General features: G+C 43.8%; 2 protein-coding genes across 3 annotated transcripts in view; one reads left to right on the top strand and one right to left on the bottom strand.

Moving 5' to 3' along the window:
• Positions 1–17761, bottom strand: part of LOC119016612 (microtubule-associated tumor suppressor 1 homolog) — a 106465-nt gene that overhangs the window by 77783 nt on the left and 10921 nt on the right. The window lies entirely within an intron of this gene.
• Positions 10319–12987, top strand: LOC119016674. 2 transcript variants are annotated; one of them, XM_037092780.1, is made up of 3 exons: positions 10319–10863; positions 10894–11523; positions 11669–12987. In XM_037092780.1, exons 2-3 carry the CDS (start codon positions 11242–11244, stop codon positions 12320–12322), a joined length of 936 nt encoding a protein of 311 aa, XP_036948675.1. In that variant the 5' UTR covers positions 10319–10863; positions 10894–11241; the 3' UTR covers positions 12323–12987. The 2 variants fall into 2 exon arrangements, with proteins under 2 accessions (XP_036948675.1, XP_036948683.1); XM_037092788.1 differs by having other exon boundaries at positions 10319–10881; positions 10912–11523.

Raw genomic sequence — 17761 nt, 5'->3', positions numbered from 1 at the left:
ACATTGGGCATGCACTTGCCATTGTAAACCAGATCGTGTTCTGTGGTCAGTTGCTTAATTACAGAATTGACAATAAACTAGGCAGGTAACATGACTGCTCTTCACTGAATCTTCTTGGGGAATTTGTCAGCAAATCATTGTCAGCACCTGTTTTTGTGTCTTTCCATAATTTTATCATACATTATTATCTGTGTATATGTCCGTTTTGTCTTATTATCAGTCTATTGCTTCTTGAGGTATGATGTTGTATTACAAGGACTGGCTAGGCTTGCACTACCTGGTTAGCTCATTAACTTCAAGAGACAATCATATCCAGTCTTTGAAATACAGCATCGTACCTCAAGAGGCAATAGACTGAGTTTACACCAACTACAACAACACCAAAAGACACATGGAGAGACCAATACCACTATATAGGCTTATGGTTCATCTCTCTGACTTGTACTGCATTCATAAGTGATTACTGGCACTCCGTTTTCAGTAGGAAAGGTTCTGACACACAACATTAAACATGAAGCTAAAAATCAGCATCAGGATTTAAAATCTGAGTTTTTCATACTGCTTCATCATGTATATAATAAGCATCATCTCTACATTTCTAATGTTAAAGGCTGCGGCATATTGCTCATCTTTGGCTTCAAAACCAGTACCACAAAATAAACAGCAAGAAGGCTTTTAATAAAAGAACTGCCAACAAGTTTTTACAAAGTCATAGCTTCAGATGAAATTGAATCACGCAATACATTCTATCCAATTCAGACCTCATTTTTCCTGGGAGAGCGTATATGTGTGTATTTTCACTTGTAATCATCATAGTGGAAACACATGTTGTTGTTGTAGTTAGTTGACACAAACTACAACAACATGAGTGTATTACTTGTGGTAATTGTAAAGCGCTTTGTGACCCTGGTATGTGAAAGGCGCTGTACAAATAACGCTAACTTACTTACAAATGAAGCTTACATGAGCAGTGGAAGTGACAGACACATGGTGAGTTAAAGGTTTTGTCATTAAACTGTGGGAGAAACCTGGCTCTGCTGGCAGGGACGGAAGCTGTTTTTCTGGGTAGAAATGTGACGAAGAGTTGCATCTGAAACTTTCACACAGACTACGATGAGGAGAATGGGCACATGATTCGCTTTCTTTCTTTCTTTTTTTCTTTCTCGACACAGGTATCAAATACAATACAATGACACAAACGTATATGTAGGTACCTACATAAAAGAATAACACAATATTGTAAAGAATAAAAATATACTGTATATTTGTTTACAAGTTATACATATATGGTACCCCTTCCAAATCCCCAACAGAAGAAAAATACGCTGCATGATAAGTGGGATTTTCATAAGTAAGTGGCACTGTAGATTGTCGTGGAAGTTCAGGTTTACGACTGCACACGGCAATTTGCAGGCAACACCGAAAACTGCCGTGAATTGTTGAAAATTGATGTGGCCCTTGCTTGGCAGTTGTCCTCCCATGACCCTCCTCCCCCTAATTCTAGGGGAGGCTTTAACATGTAAATGAAACTGCTGGAAGCTATACAAATGCAAATCAGAGTAGCAGGGGGGAGTCTTACCCCAGGTGACCTTTTTCTAAAAGGAATTAACTTCATTTTAAGCAAATCTCTGGTATAAATAGATCAGGCTTAAGGGATATTCCAGTGTAAATTTAATCCATGTTCTAATACACCTTGACACCGAGTATGACCCACCCTTTGAGAGATAAAGTTTGCAGACCACTAGCTTATGTAGTTTTAGCATCCTCAGAAACGACCGCACACCAACAATACACTGCAGCAAATGGATCCAAGTATAAATAACCATCAAAAAGCCACAAATAATGCTCAGAACAGCACCAAATTTCATAAACATAGGAAACAGGGTCCCAGCACATATTTCAACGCATCAAACATTTGATATCGTTGCCGGCTTTGTCGGAAAAGATAAACAAATCTCACCAACGGAGAAGCTTCCTTGTTGTGGGGAAGCCCTGCAAGTCAATTACCGAGTGCAGTGGAGTCCCGCAGTAATGATATTCACTGAGCTGCCGAACTCTACTGCACTCGGTAATCGACTCACGGGGCTTCCCCACAACGAGCCTGCAGCTGGAGAGGTGAGATTTGTTTATCTTTTCCTATCCCTCTCAGTGGCTGCCCTCTGAAGTGGTGGCAAGAACACAGCTCCCAATATCCTCTGCTGTCTAACCTTGCTAAAGCTTGCCTTTCATTCCCTGCTACCTCCGTTCCAAGTGAGCGCATCTTTTCAACTGCAGGAGACAGTCAATGCACAAAGATCCCAACTGCTGCCAGAGAGTGTGGACATGCTGATATTTTTAAAAAAAAGAACATGGCTGTGTAGTTGCAACAAGTTGTCAGTGACATACTTGGTCAGGCTCTGCTTGCACTATTTACACTTTATAAATTTTAGTTTTAGTTTCCTATTTCAATTCAATTTAGTTTCCAATATGTAAAATTATTATTTTGACAGTCTCGCACATAATTCTACCAGCCTCGGGAAGAACTGTACACATTTGGGGCCTAACCAGTTAAGTTTATGCAACGACATGCAGAGGAAGTCGTCAAAAAACATAGAGTGGCCTCGACCATCCTCTGCTAACGCTGATGCTAACAGTGCTAGCCAGCCAGATCATGACTCCAGCGACAGCAACACGGAGTTGTTGCCATTAATCTGGAAGAAAATTTACAGCAAGATCCTGGGGACACATGAACAACAGGTTTGATAAATTAGAGCAAACAAGCAGGGTATGCTGGACCATGAGAGCTGCATAACCTGCTTGGAGAAGACAGTCTCTGGCCTGAAGGATGAGAGCAACATGCTCGGTTAAAAGTGGATGACCTCGAAGGCCGGTCGCGTCACAATAATATTAAGATTATTGGCATTCCTGAGCAGGAAGAGGGCGGTAAACCAACCGAATTCATCGAGGCATTAATCCCGAAGCTTTTCAGCAAAGACAGTTTTCAGTCACCGGTGGTTATCGACCAGGCGCACCGGACCCTGCGGCCACCGCCCACAGCTGGAGCTAAGCCTCATGCCATCATCACCAGGATTCACTTCTATCGGGAGAAGGAGCTCATACTTCACCTCTGGAGGGAACGACAACTAGAGTACAAAGGCAACAAAGTGCTTATTTTCCCGGATTACACACCTGAGGTGATGCGGCAGCGGCGTGAATACACCGAGGCCCAGCGGATGCTACGGGAGCTAAAGGTGGAGCACAGCCTACTTTTCCCAGCGAGGCTCCGGATAAAGCACAAGGAGCGGTTAAAGGTCTTCAGTACACCGAGTGAGGCAGTGACTTTTATCAACACTGACTTAAAGAATTTAGCTAAAGACTGGTGCTACATCTCTCATTCAGATAACTGTGTTCAACACACTGAGAGACTCTCAATCTAATTCTTCTGATTCGGGTCAATCATGTTTGGCAGCAAACCTGGGCTAAATTAGCTATCACAGCTTTTATAGTGAGTTAGGCTTGAAAGCGTGTTTCAGGCTGTGCGTGTAGCAGCCCCGAGCATGAAGGGAAGTCTGTGCTTCGTTTAGGGAAGTGCTTGCGGGCAGTTAGGGGACATGTTCAGGTTCATAGGTTTGTTTGAGGATGCTACCTCAGGTTACAATGAATGTTCTTTGTGTGTCTTGTTTTATTATATTTTGTGCACTTTTGAGAGGATACCAGATTGCTTTTATTACAGGGATAATGTCAGTATCAGTTAATGTAACACGTAGCAGCATAAATGATAAATTTACATTGGTCTCATGGAATGTAAAGGGATTGGGCCATGTGATTAAAAGAGGTCGCGTCTTCTTGCATCTCAAGTCATTAAAACCAGACATAATTTTTCTTCAGGAAACACACATTGGTGTAAATGAGCAGCGCAGGTTGAGAGCAAATCAGATTTCCCAAGTTTATCAAGCACCTTTTACCCGCAAGTCTAGGGGGGAATTCTTTTCTGAAAAAATATACCATTTAGTCTTGATCGTATGACAGCAGACGCATATGGTAGGTATTTGATGATATCTGGACACATAAACTCCCTTCCAATAACGATGTTTAATATTTATTGTCCAAATATTGATAATCCTGATTTCTTCCGTAAAGCATTTGATTTGATACTGGACTTCACCTCGAATGTTATTATTGGAGGTGACTTTAATTGTTATCTAGTCCCAAATTTTTCTACAAAACCACCTCCCACTATAGCTTCAGTGGTTGTTCTGAGTGATTTAGCTGAAACAAGGATTATGGTTGAAATATGGCATCTGCAGCATCCGACAGATAAGGAGGGTTTTTATTCTCATATATATATATATATATATATATATATATATATATATATATATATATACAGTCATGGAAAAAATTATTAGACCACCCTTGTTTTCTTCAATTTCTTGTTCATTTTAATGCCTGGTTCAACTAAAGGCACATTTGTTTGGACAAATATAATGATAACAACAAAAATAGCTCGTAAGAGTTTAATTTAAGAGCTGATATCTAGCCATTTTCCATGGTTTTCTTGATAGTAACCAAAATCACTTAAGTTCTTACATCAATAGCTATGGCACTGTACTGCCAAAAACACTGCTTTTAAGCATTCCATGTTTTCTTTTCTGTTTGCTTTAAACACATGATACACACAGGAGTTAGTACTTGATTGCGTAACCATTGTTTTTGATGACTGAAGCCATGCGTCTTGGCATGCTCTCCACCAGCTTCTGACATTGTTCTGCTGTCACAGCAGCCCATTCCTGTTGCACAAATTCAAACAAATTTGCTTTATTTTTGGGCTTGTGGTTCTCCATTTTGAGTTTGATGATTTTCCATAGGTTTTCAACTGGATTCAGATCTGGTGATTGAGCAGGCCAAGGCATGGTGCGAATGTTGTGGTTCTCCATCCAGGCTTTAACTGACCTTGCTGTGTGGCAAGGGGCATTGTCTTGTTGGAAAATCCAGTCATTCGAGGCAGGAAAGTGTTTTCCAGCTGATGGAAGAAGACTGTTTTCAAGAGTAGCCCTGTACATGACCTGGTTCATTCGCCCTTCACACAATTGCATTTGCCCTGTTCCACTCATACTGAAACAACCCCAGATCATCACTGATCCACCCCCATGTTTTACTGTAGGGGCAAGACAGTCTGGTTTGTAGGCTTCTCCAGGCCTCCTCCTAACCAGTAAGTTAGCTGGAGTGGGCATCAATTCAAAATTGGATTCATCACTGAAGAGAACCTTAGCCCAATCATCAACAGTCCAATCCTTGTGATCCCTAGCAAAGAGTAACCGGGCCTTCCTGTGCCTTTCGTTGATGAAGGGCTTCTTCCGTGCTCTGTGTGACTTCAGACCAGCTTCAACAAGTCGGTTTCGAACTGTCCTTGCCGAACAAGTCACATTTCTCGACAGTGCCCACTCATTTTGAAGGTCCCTGGAGGTCTGACGACGATTCCTGACACAGGAACGGACGAGTGCACGGTCATCTCGTGGGGTAGAGAGACGTTTCCTGCCGCGGCCAGGTAGCAATTTGGTAGTGCCGTGTTCGGCTTGTTTTTTCTTGTTGTAATGAAGAGCTGTCTTGGAGATCTTTAGTTTTTTTGCTACCTGTCTCTCACTCATGCCAATTTCCAGCAGTGCCAAGATTGCTGCCTTTGTGGCTTCACATAATTCTTTTGTTTTAGGCATTATGTGAGAGCTGACAACTTCTGAGTTGTGCTATGGCTTGAATGTAAGCAGGAAACCACTCTAAGCCTTTGCATGTGCAGTGCTGCTTATGACATGAAATGGCCTCTTATATACCCTGGGAATACAATTAAGCTTAAGAATGTCAAATAGGACATAAAGTATTATGTGATCAGCTGCATTTTTTGCCGTGTTCATTGTATTATACCTTTAGTGGTACCAGGTATTAAAATGAACAAGAAATTGAAGAAAACAAGGGTGGTCTAATAATTTTTTCCATGACTGTATATATATATATATATATATATATATATATGTATATGTATGAATTCACAATGTCAACGTCTGTCCCACCAATGCAGACTAGAGAGGCCGGGGTAGTTCCTCCTTAAGCCCAACACCATCTCTTCCGTCTTTGTTATGTTTCAGCTGCAGATGGTTCTCCTCACACCACTTAACAAAATTGCCTACTACTCTATACTCATCCTCCCTCCCTACAAGCCCCACAATGGCTGTGTCATCAGAGAATTTCTGCAGATGACACGACTCAGAATGGTACTGCAGTGTAGGTGGTGAAGAGGAAGGGAGACAGCACAGCTCCTTGGAGGGCACCAATGATGCTGATCAGATGGTCAGACGCACAGTCTTGTAATCTCACAATGGTGGTCTGCCTGTAAGATAGTCATCGACCCATGTAATGAGGGGGGATTCCACCTGCATGTTCTCCAGTTTGGCCCTCAGCAGCCTGGGCTTGGATGGTGTTGAAGGCGCTGGAGAAGTCCAAGAAAATGACTTGGACAACGGTGTTGGGTCTATCCAGGGAGGAGCAGTCTTCTTGTAGCAGGTACATGATTTCATCATGGACCATAACATGGGGCTGATATGTCACATGTGTAAGGTAGTGGTTTTTATTGTGTGTATTTTAAACTCCCAGTGTTTTTAACTTTTGTTATGCTGTTTGCTTTTCAGTGTGTGTTTTTAATTGTGTGTTTTTATTGAATGTCTCGTACACTGGGAGTGTGTGCTTTTATTTTGAAAACCTTATCCTAGTTGTGACACCCCTAAACCAAGTCACCGCACCTGAGAGAGATTGGCAGAAGGCAAGCAGGGAAAGCTGCAGCAGAGACTAGTTGCACGGAGCAGGTGACAACAATTTCCACTGGATACGTCTCCGCTGAGTTGTGTCTCCGATCCAGTTTTGGTCCACCGTCCGGCAATCCCCACCGGTCGCAGTTTGAGTCCGCCACAGCGCAGTACGGTAGGACAACTGTGACGTTGCAAGACCAAGGAGTTCTTGCGATAATTACGTAATCGCGCGAGACCGCAGTTAAAGGTATGTGTTATAAACACAACAACCAAGAGATAAAGGTCAGTGTTCCCAATGAAGGAGTACAAGAAGGGCGGACATTCTGGATTTGTCTCTCCACTATGGTTAAGTAGCCTGTTTTATATGTAAATGCTCTTAATTTATTTTGTGTTTCTTTTAGATTTTCTATCTGTCTAGAAACTGCTTTATTGATAAAGTTTACCTTTAGTTGTTGTTGTCCCAGCCACCTTTTTTAGCTGCAGCCAACAGAGAAGAGATAAAACTGCACCAGTCAAATATTAACTAGATCAAAGTTGTTGCAGTTTACAGTAAAGTTATAAGAGGAAACAATTTAGTGAATGTGATTTAGTTTTTACACAATAATAATGTAGTAATTCTCAAAATTATTCTGTATATTTCAGTGTCTGCTTTTAAGAGGAGAACAATAGCTCTCCTGCTCCTACTTGCAAGACTACAGAGGAGGGGTGGAAGGAGAAGGAGTCTGCATTGGGTCCATCCACTGAACCAGCGCAGGCATCAACAAGGGGATTTTCATCATCTTGTGGCTGAACTGCGGCTGGACAGTCAACGCCATCACCAGTATTTCTGCATGACTGCAGAGCAAATGGATGAGCTCCTATCATTCATCGGACCTGAACTCACCAGGCAGTCTACCAACTACAGAGCAGCCGTAGAACCCAAGCAGAGACTGGCTGTTGCACTGAGGTGAGTTTTACATGTTACAGACAATAAATCATTGACCACAACAAAGCTCCCAAGAATTATTTGTGGCTTTTTGATGGCGATTTATACTTTGACCCATTCACAGCAGTGTATTGTTGTGCGGTCATTTCTGAGGATGCCGAAACTACATAAGCTAGGGGTCCGCAAACTTTATCTCTTGAGGTGGGGGGTCCTTTTTGGTGTCATGGTGTGTTGGACCATGGATTAAACTTACACCGGAATATCCCTTTAAGGACCGGGATGAGGCTTGGGGCGAAATAATATGATTCATCAAGCCCTGTTTCAGGTTTGGGATCTGGCTGTCGAAGGGCCGCAATAAGATGCTCTTCAGTGTCTGTAGATAGTGGCCAAGTGCTACTCTTGGACCTTTGGGCCCTCTCCCCAGAAGTGGAGGGTTGAGGTTCTGCTGTCCCAGATGCTGGTGGTTGTATGCTGGTGCTGGCCTGTTCATCTGAACCACAAAAAGACAGTGGTGTCGCAGACCTCTCCTCCACAGCAGCAGAGGTAACTTTTTGTACTATAAAGAAAAAAAAACAAGGCTAAAGTTAATTTATGTAATAGTAAAAATATTACATTAAAAGAATACTAATTCTGATTCTTATTATTTGCTTAGGGATTTGATGATCAGTTTATTTGAAATGTTTATACTGTTGATCATCAATACTGTTATCACTGTTACATCATGTCATACAGACCTTCTTGGTTGCAGTTACGGCAAAAGAAAGGACATGATGTCCTTATACTTCCTGTCTTTAGCTGGACTGCCCGCAGAGCCACTTGCTAGAACCTTTTTTCAGCTTTTCACAAAACCGTCCCTGAGAGTCCTCCACTTGATTTGCAAGCATCAGCTGAAACAAAGTAAAGAGACAGGTTAATAAAATTATCTCCCATGTAATTTGGTTTTGTTGTTGTTATTCCCTAATCAGGTACTTGGCTTCAGATGACTCAGCCTTGCTTTCAGTTACTGCCTGGGTTACACAACAGCTGCCAACTCGGTCCATATGGTTTGTGCAGCTATTGAAAAGGGAATGATCGAGAAGTTCCTACCCAGGCCAACACCAGACACCTGGAAGGAGGTTGCACAAAGGTTCTGGGAAAAATGTAACTTCCCAAACTGCCTGGGAGCACTTGACGGCAAACTTGTCATCCTCCAAGCACACCACTGTCTGGTAGCCAATATTTCAATTACAAAAAGACATTCTCTATTGTGCTTTTGGCACTTGTGGATGCTGACTACAGATTCAGGTGCATTTAGATGGAAGACTTCGGGAGAACAAGTGATGGCAGGGTGTACGCAGGATCGGACATGGGAAGAGGAATGGAGAGCAAGACACTGCATGTCCCACAAAATACCTCTCTGCTTGATGCTGCTCACCTCGGGGATATGCCTTATGCCATGGTGGCTGACGCAGCATTCCTCCTGTAGCCCTACCTGATCCTGACCCTACCCCAAACACAATCTCCCTCTCAAAAAAAAAAGGTTTATCAACTACAGACTCTCTAGGGCGAGGATGGTGGTTGAGAATGCTTTTGGCATTCTGGCATCCTGGTGGAGGATTTTCCATCGCAGTATTAACCTGCACCCCCAAAATGTGGACACGCTCGTGACGACTACCTGCATCTTGCACAATTTCCTACTTTCCCCTTCTGAAAATGTGAGGCTGTTGGAAGAGGCTTGGGGGGGGGGGGGGGGGGGGACAGGGCTTCAAGGGAGACCTGTGCTGTGAGAGAGTGCTTTGCAACTTTCTTCACCTCCTCCGAAGACAGTGTGTCGTGGCAGGACAGGATAGTGTAATAAGTTTAAAGACCTTTGGACAACTGTAACTACTGTTGTTTTGTCATGTTTGGAGTTTGTGTGTTTGTTGAGAATGCAAATAATTGTAAAAATGTGTGTGATTAGTTCTTAAAATAAAAGGTTTTTAAGAAAAACTGTGTGAGGAATTCTTGTCAGTGTGAAAGTAACACCTCCTGTGGAAAGGGGTCAAGACAAAGGCAAGGTAAAGTACAAGACCATCCCCCAACAGAAACCACTCTACAGAAACTTAAACTTAAAATTTAGCAAAGCAGTTGAATGTCTGTGACTTTATTCACTTTAACTAATGTCAAGCAGCATCACAAATATATGTTTAAATTACATATCATGGAACTTTATATCATCACATAAAATACTTGCAATATATTTGTCTATATAATTTTTCATTATCACAAAATAACACCACTGCCCTGATATGTTGGGTTACTTAACACTTTTTAATGGGTTTTCAAATTGTATAACATAATAGCTTGAATGCTCAATCTAATTACATGATTACACAGTTTGCATTACATCAGTACTTAAGCCAGTTATTATCAACTCACCATCCACACCCAAAGCTGCTGATATGGCATTCCACGCAGCCTCCTTCTTATGAGCATCCTTATAAAACGGATTGGTGACATCATAAATTATTTTGTGGCTCTCCACTTCCAGGATGAGCTTCTCCTCGTCCATGGTCTCTTCATTGACCTCTGAAAAACCTCTGACCTGTTGACTCCGGCCCTGCCTGTTCTGACGTTTTGGTGATGTAGTTACAGTTTTTTTCAGTGACTAACAAGCGTTTGTCCAATCAGTTAACACATTTTCGAAGCTCTAAACACAATTAGCACAGCATCGGACTTCTGTGGCCATACCATTCACACATTTCATGTCGTTTTCACACAATATGCAGTCAGTGAACACATTTCCACAATGCTTACATTTTCTTAAGAGACACGCGATACCTCCCAACAAAATTATGGATTGTTTTTGTATTATTTACAAATGTTAACACACAACATGCCACAATAGCAAAAACAATACTCCAAACCTTAGATACAGTATAAAATCCTCTACTTCTGCACTGATATAAGTTAAAAAACAATATATCTCAGCTGATAATGAACTAGCAATTGAATAATTGACACACAGCTGATTTATGTGGGGTAAATTGGGCCAACTACAGCTGATTCCAATGATTTCAGCTGCATTGATAACTATAAAAGGAGGACTTTGAGGAGTGATTTCTCTTGGAAGCAGTAAAAAGAAAAACATTGTAATGTCTGGACGAGGAAGAGTACGAAGGAGAGGTGCAGGTGTAGTGAGAGGTGTAGTGAGGGGGGCAGGTGCAGTGAGAGGTGTAGTGAGGGGGGCAGGTGTAGGAGCAGGCCCAAGGAGAGGGCAAGGTAGGGGTATAAGAATGCGTGGTGGTGGCATTCCAAGGGCTACAAGAACGGTAGTCAGTGATGAAATTCGTGCCACTATCATTGACCATGTCATCAACCATGGTCTTTCACTAAGAGAGGCTGGTGAAAGAGTGCAGCCCAATGTGAGGCGGTCAACAGTTGCCTCCATTGTACGCATTTTTCGACAAACCAACAGGTATGTATTGCATTTTACATGGATTATTTGTATTCTCACTTGACATGTCAATACAGTAAGGCCATACAGAAACGCTAACATAGAATTTTTTGTCCCTCTAAAGGATGCAACGTCTTCCTCCCTCTGGGGGAAGAGGAAAGCTCCTCAATAATGATCAAGAGCTTGCCATTGTGGAAATGGTAGTTGCAAATAATGCAATAAAACTCCATGAACTGCAAACTCGGATTGTAGAAGACAATGACATGTTTGAAAATGTTGACAGTATCAGCCTCACAACAATTGCACGGACATTATCCAAACACAGAGTGCGGATGAAGCAGCTCTACACTGTTCCCTTTGAGAGGAATAGTGAAAGAGTCAAAGAGCTACGGCAACAATACATCCAGGTATAGTGAATATTCAATTCAATCTTCAATTCTAAAAGCTTTGCACTTTGCAAGCAGGTAACCTAGACAGTACAGCACTGTAATTGGTTACAGCATAGTATGGTGTACAGTAATGACATGATTTGCATTTGAAACTTTGTTTCAGAGAGTTATGGAATTGGAGGCCAACCAGGCACCTCATGAGTTCATCTACCTTGATGAGGTGGGATTCAATCTGGCCAAAAGGCGTCGTCGTGGACGAAATGTTATTGGACAAAGGGCCACAGCTGATGTGCCAGGACAGAGAGGGGCAAACATAACAATGTGTGCGGCGATTTCAAACGCAGGATTGCTGCTTCACAGATGTCAGGTTGGACCCTACAATACAGAGCGCCTCCTTGCCTTTCTTGATGATCTCCACCATCACCTCATCCCACAGCAGAATCAAGAAGGTGAAAACATGAGGACCTTTGTGATCATCTGGGACAATGTGGCATTCCATCATTCCCAAGCAATTACAGCATGGTTTGAAGCCCACCCAAGACTACTGCGTCTGTTCCTTCCACCCTATTCACCTTTCCTCAACCCCATAGAGGAGTTCTTTTCTGCTTGGAGGTGGAAGGTTTATGACCATCAGCCACATGACCAGATGTCCCTCCTTGAAGCCATGGATGCTGGCTGCAGGGAAATCACAGCTGATAACTGCCAAGGGTGGATCCGTCATACTAAACGCTTTTATCCCAGGTGCATTGCCTTGGATAATATCAGATGCGATGTTGATGAAAACATGTGGCCTAACCCTGAAGACCGCAGAGATTAGATAATTACTTTAGAAATGTTGTGCTTTTATTATTTTGAGCTTTTTGCATTTTTTTTCTTTTTCAGAATGTTCTTTTGTGTTTCATGGATATTTTGTTCACTTTACTGTAAGCAGTACTGTAAAAGTGTTCTGTTCTATCCCACTGTAAACAGTACCTATATCTACTGTACCTCTTGTAGTAAACAGTAAATGAATAAAAAAATGATTTGGTTTTTAGTGGAATGCTTTTACATACAGTTCCCAACCAGGAAATTTAGTGTAGAAATGTTGTATTGCATGTTTTACATGCAAATATCTGTAAAACTGAAACAAACACAAGTCTATGCAGTAATATCAACAATAGCCAGTGTTTTGAAGCCTGGTGTACTTTGACTGACTGCATGTACCTTCTGAAGTGAAAACAAGTGTTATTCTTTGACAACATAATCTCATTGTGGGTCAGATTTCCAGTGTTTTGGTAAAGTTAGTTTGTACAGAGAAAGGTGTGTTCTATTTTGAAATGAAGAGTTAGTATATATTTAACAATATGTGTTTTTGAGAAGAAAATTATCCATTTGGCCAATTGTGCTTTGTAGGTGTGAGTCTGTGTTAAGAGTTTAGAAAAAGTATCAGAAGTATGGGTGAGTGCTTGTTAGCGACTGAAAAAAACTGTAAGTGAAATATGAGCTGTCGTCAAGAGGTTTTATTAACATGAGTGTTTTATTTTGAAAAGTAACCGGATGTTTTATTGTTGAGTATTTACACAACCTCCTGTTTCGCTATATTTGCTCTGTGCTGAATTGCTGAGTCGTGGTCCGGCATCCACCAGAAATAGAAGTCCTGCGTATCTGCTCCGGAGGGCTCCGGACTGCCGGAGCTGGGATGGAGCTGATACGCAGTGTAGCGGACTTGGTGGGGATTGACACATTGACTAAAGTGAAACGTATCTCCTCCACCGGCGTGGCGGAGATGCAACGCAGTGGAGACGTATCCAGTGGAAATTGGGGGTGAAGGAGCAGGAAGCTGCGATGCTAACTAGGGAGAACACTGACCGCAGGACCCACGCCAGAGCACCCAGTGGACGGAGGAGCTAGGTGGCTAATTGACGGCAGGTTCCATGAAGAGGCGGGAAGAGTGAAACAGTGTGAGTAGCGGCCTTGAATGATAAAGCGCAACTCAAGATAGCTGCTTGTGTAAAAGTGCAATGACTGCCGTCTTGCCTACAGTAGCTTGAGACCATGCCAGTAGAGGTCAACAGTGCAGAGTGGCAGAACCAGGAGACCAGGGACCGAATAAAGGACATGTGGCTCTCTTTCCATCGATGACCGAGCCATCCCCGCCGATGTACTGGACATGTGCTGCCACCTTCCCCCTGCAGATAAGCACCCAAACTGTTTTATTGGACTTTTATTGCCCCTTGGTTTTAGCTTCCCTCATTTTAGCCTTTCAGCGCCCCTTATACTAGCTCCCAGGTCTTATCATTTTTTTATGGACTTTCATCTGTGGTTTCAACCCAGTTTTATTCTGCGAATAAATATCAGTGTATATCTGTGGTGTGGTTTTAAACAACTGCTCTCTCGCCTGATTTTAAACTTCACAATCAATTTTAACCACACACCTTTTTAATCATTTGTACTTTTTAACACTTCTGTGTTACAAATTTGGCATTGTTGGCAGGGTCAGGCCTCGAGAGCAGCTGTGTGAGCCAAGAAACAGAAATTGTGATGATGCCTGTGTACCCAGGTGCCTCGTGGCTGCCTAAGTTTAAAGGGCCTGGGGATAATTTGAAATATTGTGATTGGAAGAAGCAGATATCAGGGTTACTAGGATCACAGGAATTTACTGAGTTGAAAAAAGTTGAGATTGTGCTGGGAGCACTAGCGAGGGAAGCTAAGCATTAGATTAATGTTTTGGAAGAGGGGGAAGAAGAGCGGGTTCGCAAAATTTTCCTCTATTTGAACTCTTTATATGGAGATCTCACCCCTGTCTCAGTTTTAAGATCATAGTTTTTTAGTAGCACACAGGGACCAAGTGAGACTGTGCCCTCATTTATTCTGAGATTGCGTGAGTTATATTGCAGGCTGCGGCAGCATGACCCAGACAACTCCCCCCGATGCTGCCCTACGAGATCAGCTGTTGCTTGGGCCGCAAGAGTGCTCCCTGGCTCAGGCCTTGAAGGTTTATGCTCGCCGTAACCCTGAGGAAAACTTTGCTGCAATCCACCAGGAGGCACTACTACTGGACGCAGAGTATGGGAACACACAGACCGAGGTAACATGCTCGTTTGTTAATAATTCACGTGTTGCCCCTAAACCATCACAGGGATCTGACTGGAAGGAGACTCTGAAACAGGAGATCATGGAGGATGTGAAAGCACAGATGAGAGGACTCAACCAGGAACTAATGAGGGAGATCAAACCACTTCTCCAACCAGCTGCAGTTGTCCCACAGCCCTCCAGAAGGTCTGAGAGAGAGAGAGGCGGTGGCTAACTTCGTACGCCAATGACCGGGACGAACAAGGTAGACCTATCTGCCACTGGTACAAACATGCAGGACACATAGCCAGGTTTTGTATTAAGCCAAATGCTCCACAGCCGGCTTTAAACTAGCCATCTCTGCTGCTGAGGTCCGGGGAGCAGGGGTTGCTCATTCGCTACCAGAAGGGCCAACATTTATTGGACAAAGCCCCACCATAGGTGTAGCCAATAAAGGAGTTAAGCTTCAGCGGTTACTAGACACGGGATCACAAGTTACCCTAATGCAAGAGAGTTTTCTGGAAGAATATTTCACCCAAGTTAAACTTGGAATGACCCCTGTGTTTTTTTGATTGAGAGCAGCTAATGGTTTAGAGATCCCCTACACTGGCTACGCAGCGTTAGATTTTGAGGTGGAGGGCATTAGCATACCTGGGCGGGGAGTTGTTGTTGTGAAGGATGAACACTGCACACACCTGCTCATTATAAGTATGAATGTTGTGACTGCCTGTTGGAATACCCTGTTTAAATGGCCCGGAGAGTCTGTTTCTTCCCCATCGCAGTTGCAGAAGCAGAGAGTATGTAAGGACACCTTTGCAACCTGCCAACACGTTGAGGTTACAACGGTGGAGGATGGGTTGCTTGGATATATGCGGCCAGCTCGCCAGAGCAACATAAGGGTCCCCCTGAGAACGAAGTGATAGTGTGGTGCCGGGTTCAGATGGGCCCATGAGGAGCAGACTACTGCATCATGGCGGAAGCACTACCAGATGCCAGTAATGTAGGCATGGCCGGTGGTAAGGAATGGCAGAGTCCCTGTGCGACTCTGTAACCCCCACCCGTACAGTCTGTCTATAGGTCGGTACGAGAAACTGGGGAAGCTGTGCCACATAGATGATATTGATGTGCACGGACCTCGTGACCTGAGCTTGTCCTTGGAGGAGGATGGAGCTATTAAAGTGGCCTTGGTGGATGCAACCCTGAATCCTGGACAGAGGGAGCTCCCACAGGATACCAACCCCCACTGTTTCCAGACAATGAAGGGGAAGTGTCGGTTCCCTCTGCCTATGCCATGGTTCGACGCTGCAGACACATTTGGGCCGCTGCTCGACAAATACTGATTCGACAGGGAGATCGGGTCAAGAGAACAGCGGATCGAAAAAGGCACCCAGCCCCAGATTATCAACAAGGCCAGAGAGTGTGGCTTTCGGCGAAAGACCTCAACCTTAAGGTTCCCTCCAAGAAGTTGGCTCCTCGGTTTGTGGGTCCCTTCCCCATTACTAAGATCGTCGGGCCCGCTGCTGTAAGACTTTGTCTGCCCCGGTCCCTAAGAGTTCATCCGACGTTTCATGTCAGCCAAGTCAAATCAGTCAAGGAAAGTAAGACGGTGCTTGTCTGAGCCTGACACAACGTCTGTCCAGCCAAAGTCCTCATCATGCTTGGCAAAAACTTTTTCCCACTTTAGCAGCAGGGCACACAACTCCTCCTGCTGGTTTTCAGACAGATCTGGTCTGTTTGTTAAATCACTCACTTTCATTTTTCCCCAATCCGTACACTGTGGCAGCCTACCTGACCACAGTGTCTGACACCAGACTGAGGAGAACACTGACTAAGTACTGACTGAGTGAGCACAATCTGGCAGTGGAAGTAGGCCGGCACAGATGGACCTGGCTGCCCAGAAAGGAGAGGTTGTGTTCTTACTGTGACCAGGGAACAGTAGAGACAGTAGAGGTTTGATGCTCCCTTTATAATAACAAGGCTGGAGTGGGGGAGCAACAGGTGCAGCCACAGCTCACCCAAGGCCACAGATAGGGGCCTGGGTGAGACACTTTGAAGGCTTTAAGGAAGACAGACAAAAATGCCGTGTCTCCTTATGACATCCCCAAGAGGAGGCATGTAAAGATTAAAAAGAAGTGGACCTAAAATTGACCCTTGGGGAACCCCACATCCAATTTCATGGGTTCCTGAGGAACATGTATCCATACTTACATAAAAACATCGGTCTGTGAGATAGGAACAAAACCAGAAGAGGACAGTACCAGAGAGGCCGACCAGATGGCTGAGTCGGTTTAATAAAGTGATGTGTGATGGTCTGCTGTATCAAAAGTGGTGCTTAGATCCAGTGGAACCAACACTGTGAGCTTTTTGTTATCTAAATTCCATCTGATGGGGGACTTCCGGTGGCACTGAAGTGAATGGCAGCCTGAAAACTCCGCTCCCAACCGGTCGGATTTCCATCCCCTTTGAAGAACATTAAAAGGGAAACAACTGCACTGAAACTTAACATGGAAGGGGGTGGACAAAAAAAGAATAAAGATAAACAAGGCTCAAGCCATGATAGAGGAGAGACTGACGAAGAAACACACGGCGAGGAGGAAAATTATGAGGACAATGGCGACGCAGATGAGGAAGAAGCTAACGTTAGCCCCTTCATGCAGTCCATTTTCAACGAGATTCGTGCACTTAGGTTGGATCTCAAAAGTGAAATGAATGAATTTCGACTTTCCCTTCGGGACGACATGAGGAAAGAATTGAACAAGTTCAGAGGAGAAATCAACAGGAAACTCCATAAAGCTACAGGTGAGCTACAGACTACCACAGCAAGAGTGGCGGAGGCCAAACATATCCGACATCGAAGAATGGGACACGGCAGCGAAGGAGGCTCTCACCCAGGCACAAGAGAACCAAGAGGCACTACAGGCTAAGCTAACCGAGCTAGAAGCACGCTCACGTCGGAACAATCTCCGCATATACGGAGTGCCAGAGGAATCGGAGGGGTCCAACCTATCGGAGTTTGTGACAAAGTTAATACAATCAGAAGTCGGCCTCCCGGTCGTGGACATGGACCTCGGAATACGGTGCTGCCACCAGGCTCTCGCCCCAAAGCCTCCCCAAGATGCACCGCCTAGATCACTGGTGATTTGCTTCTTCGAGTTCAGAGTGAAAGAACAGGTACTGCGTACTGCGTGGAGAAAGAAAGATGTTT

This window comes from Acanthopagrus latus, chromosome 1 (genome assembly GCF_904848185.1).
Source record: "Acanthopagrus latus isolate v.2019 chromosome 1, fAcaLat1.1, whole genome shotgun sequence".
Classification (NCBI taxonomy): Eukaryota; Metazoa; Chordata; class Actinopteri; order Spariformes; family Sparidae; genus Acanthopagrus; species Acanthopagrus latus.
This window is presented reverse-complemented; position numbering and strand designations above follow the sequence as displayed.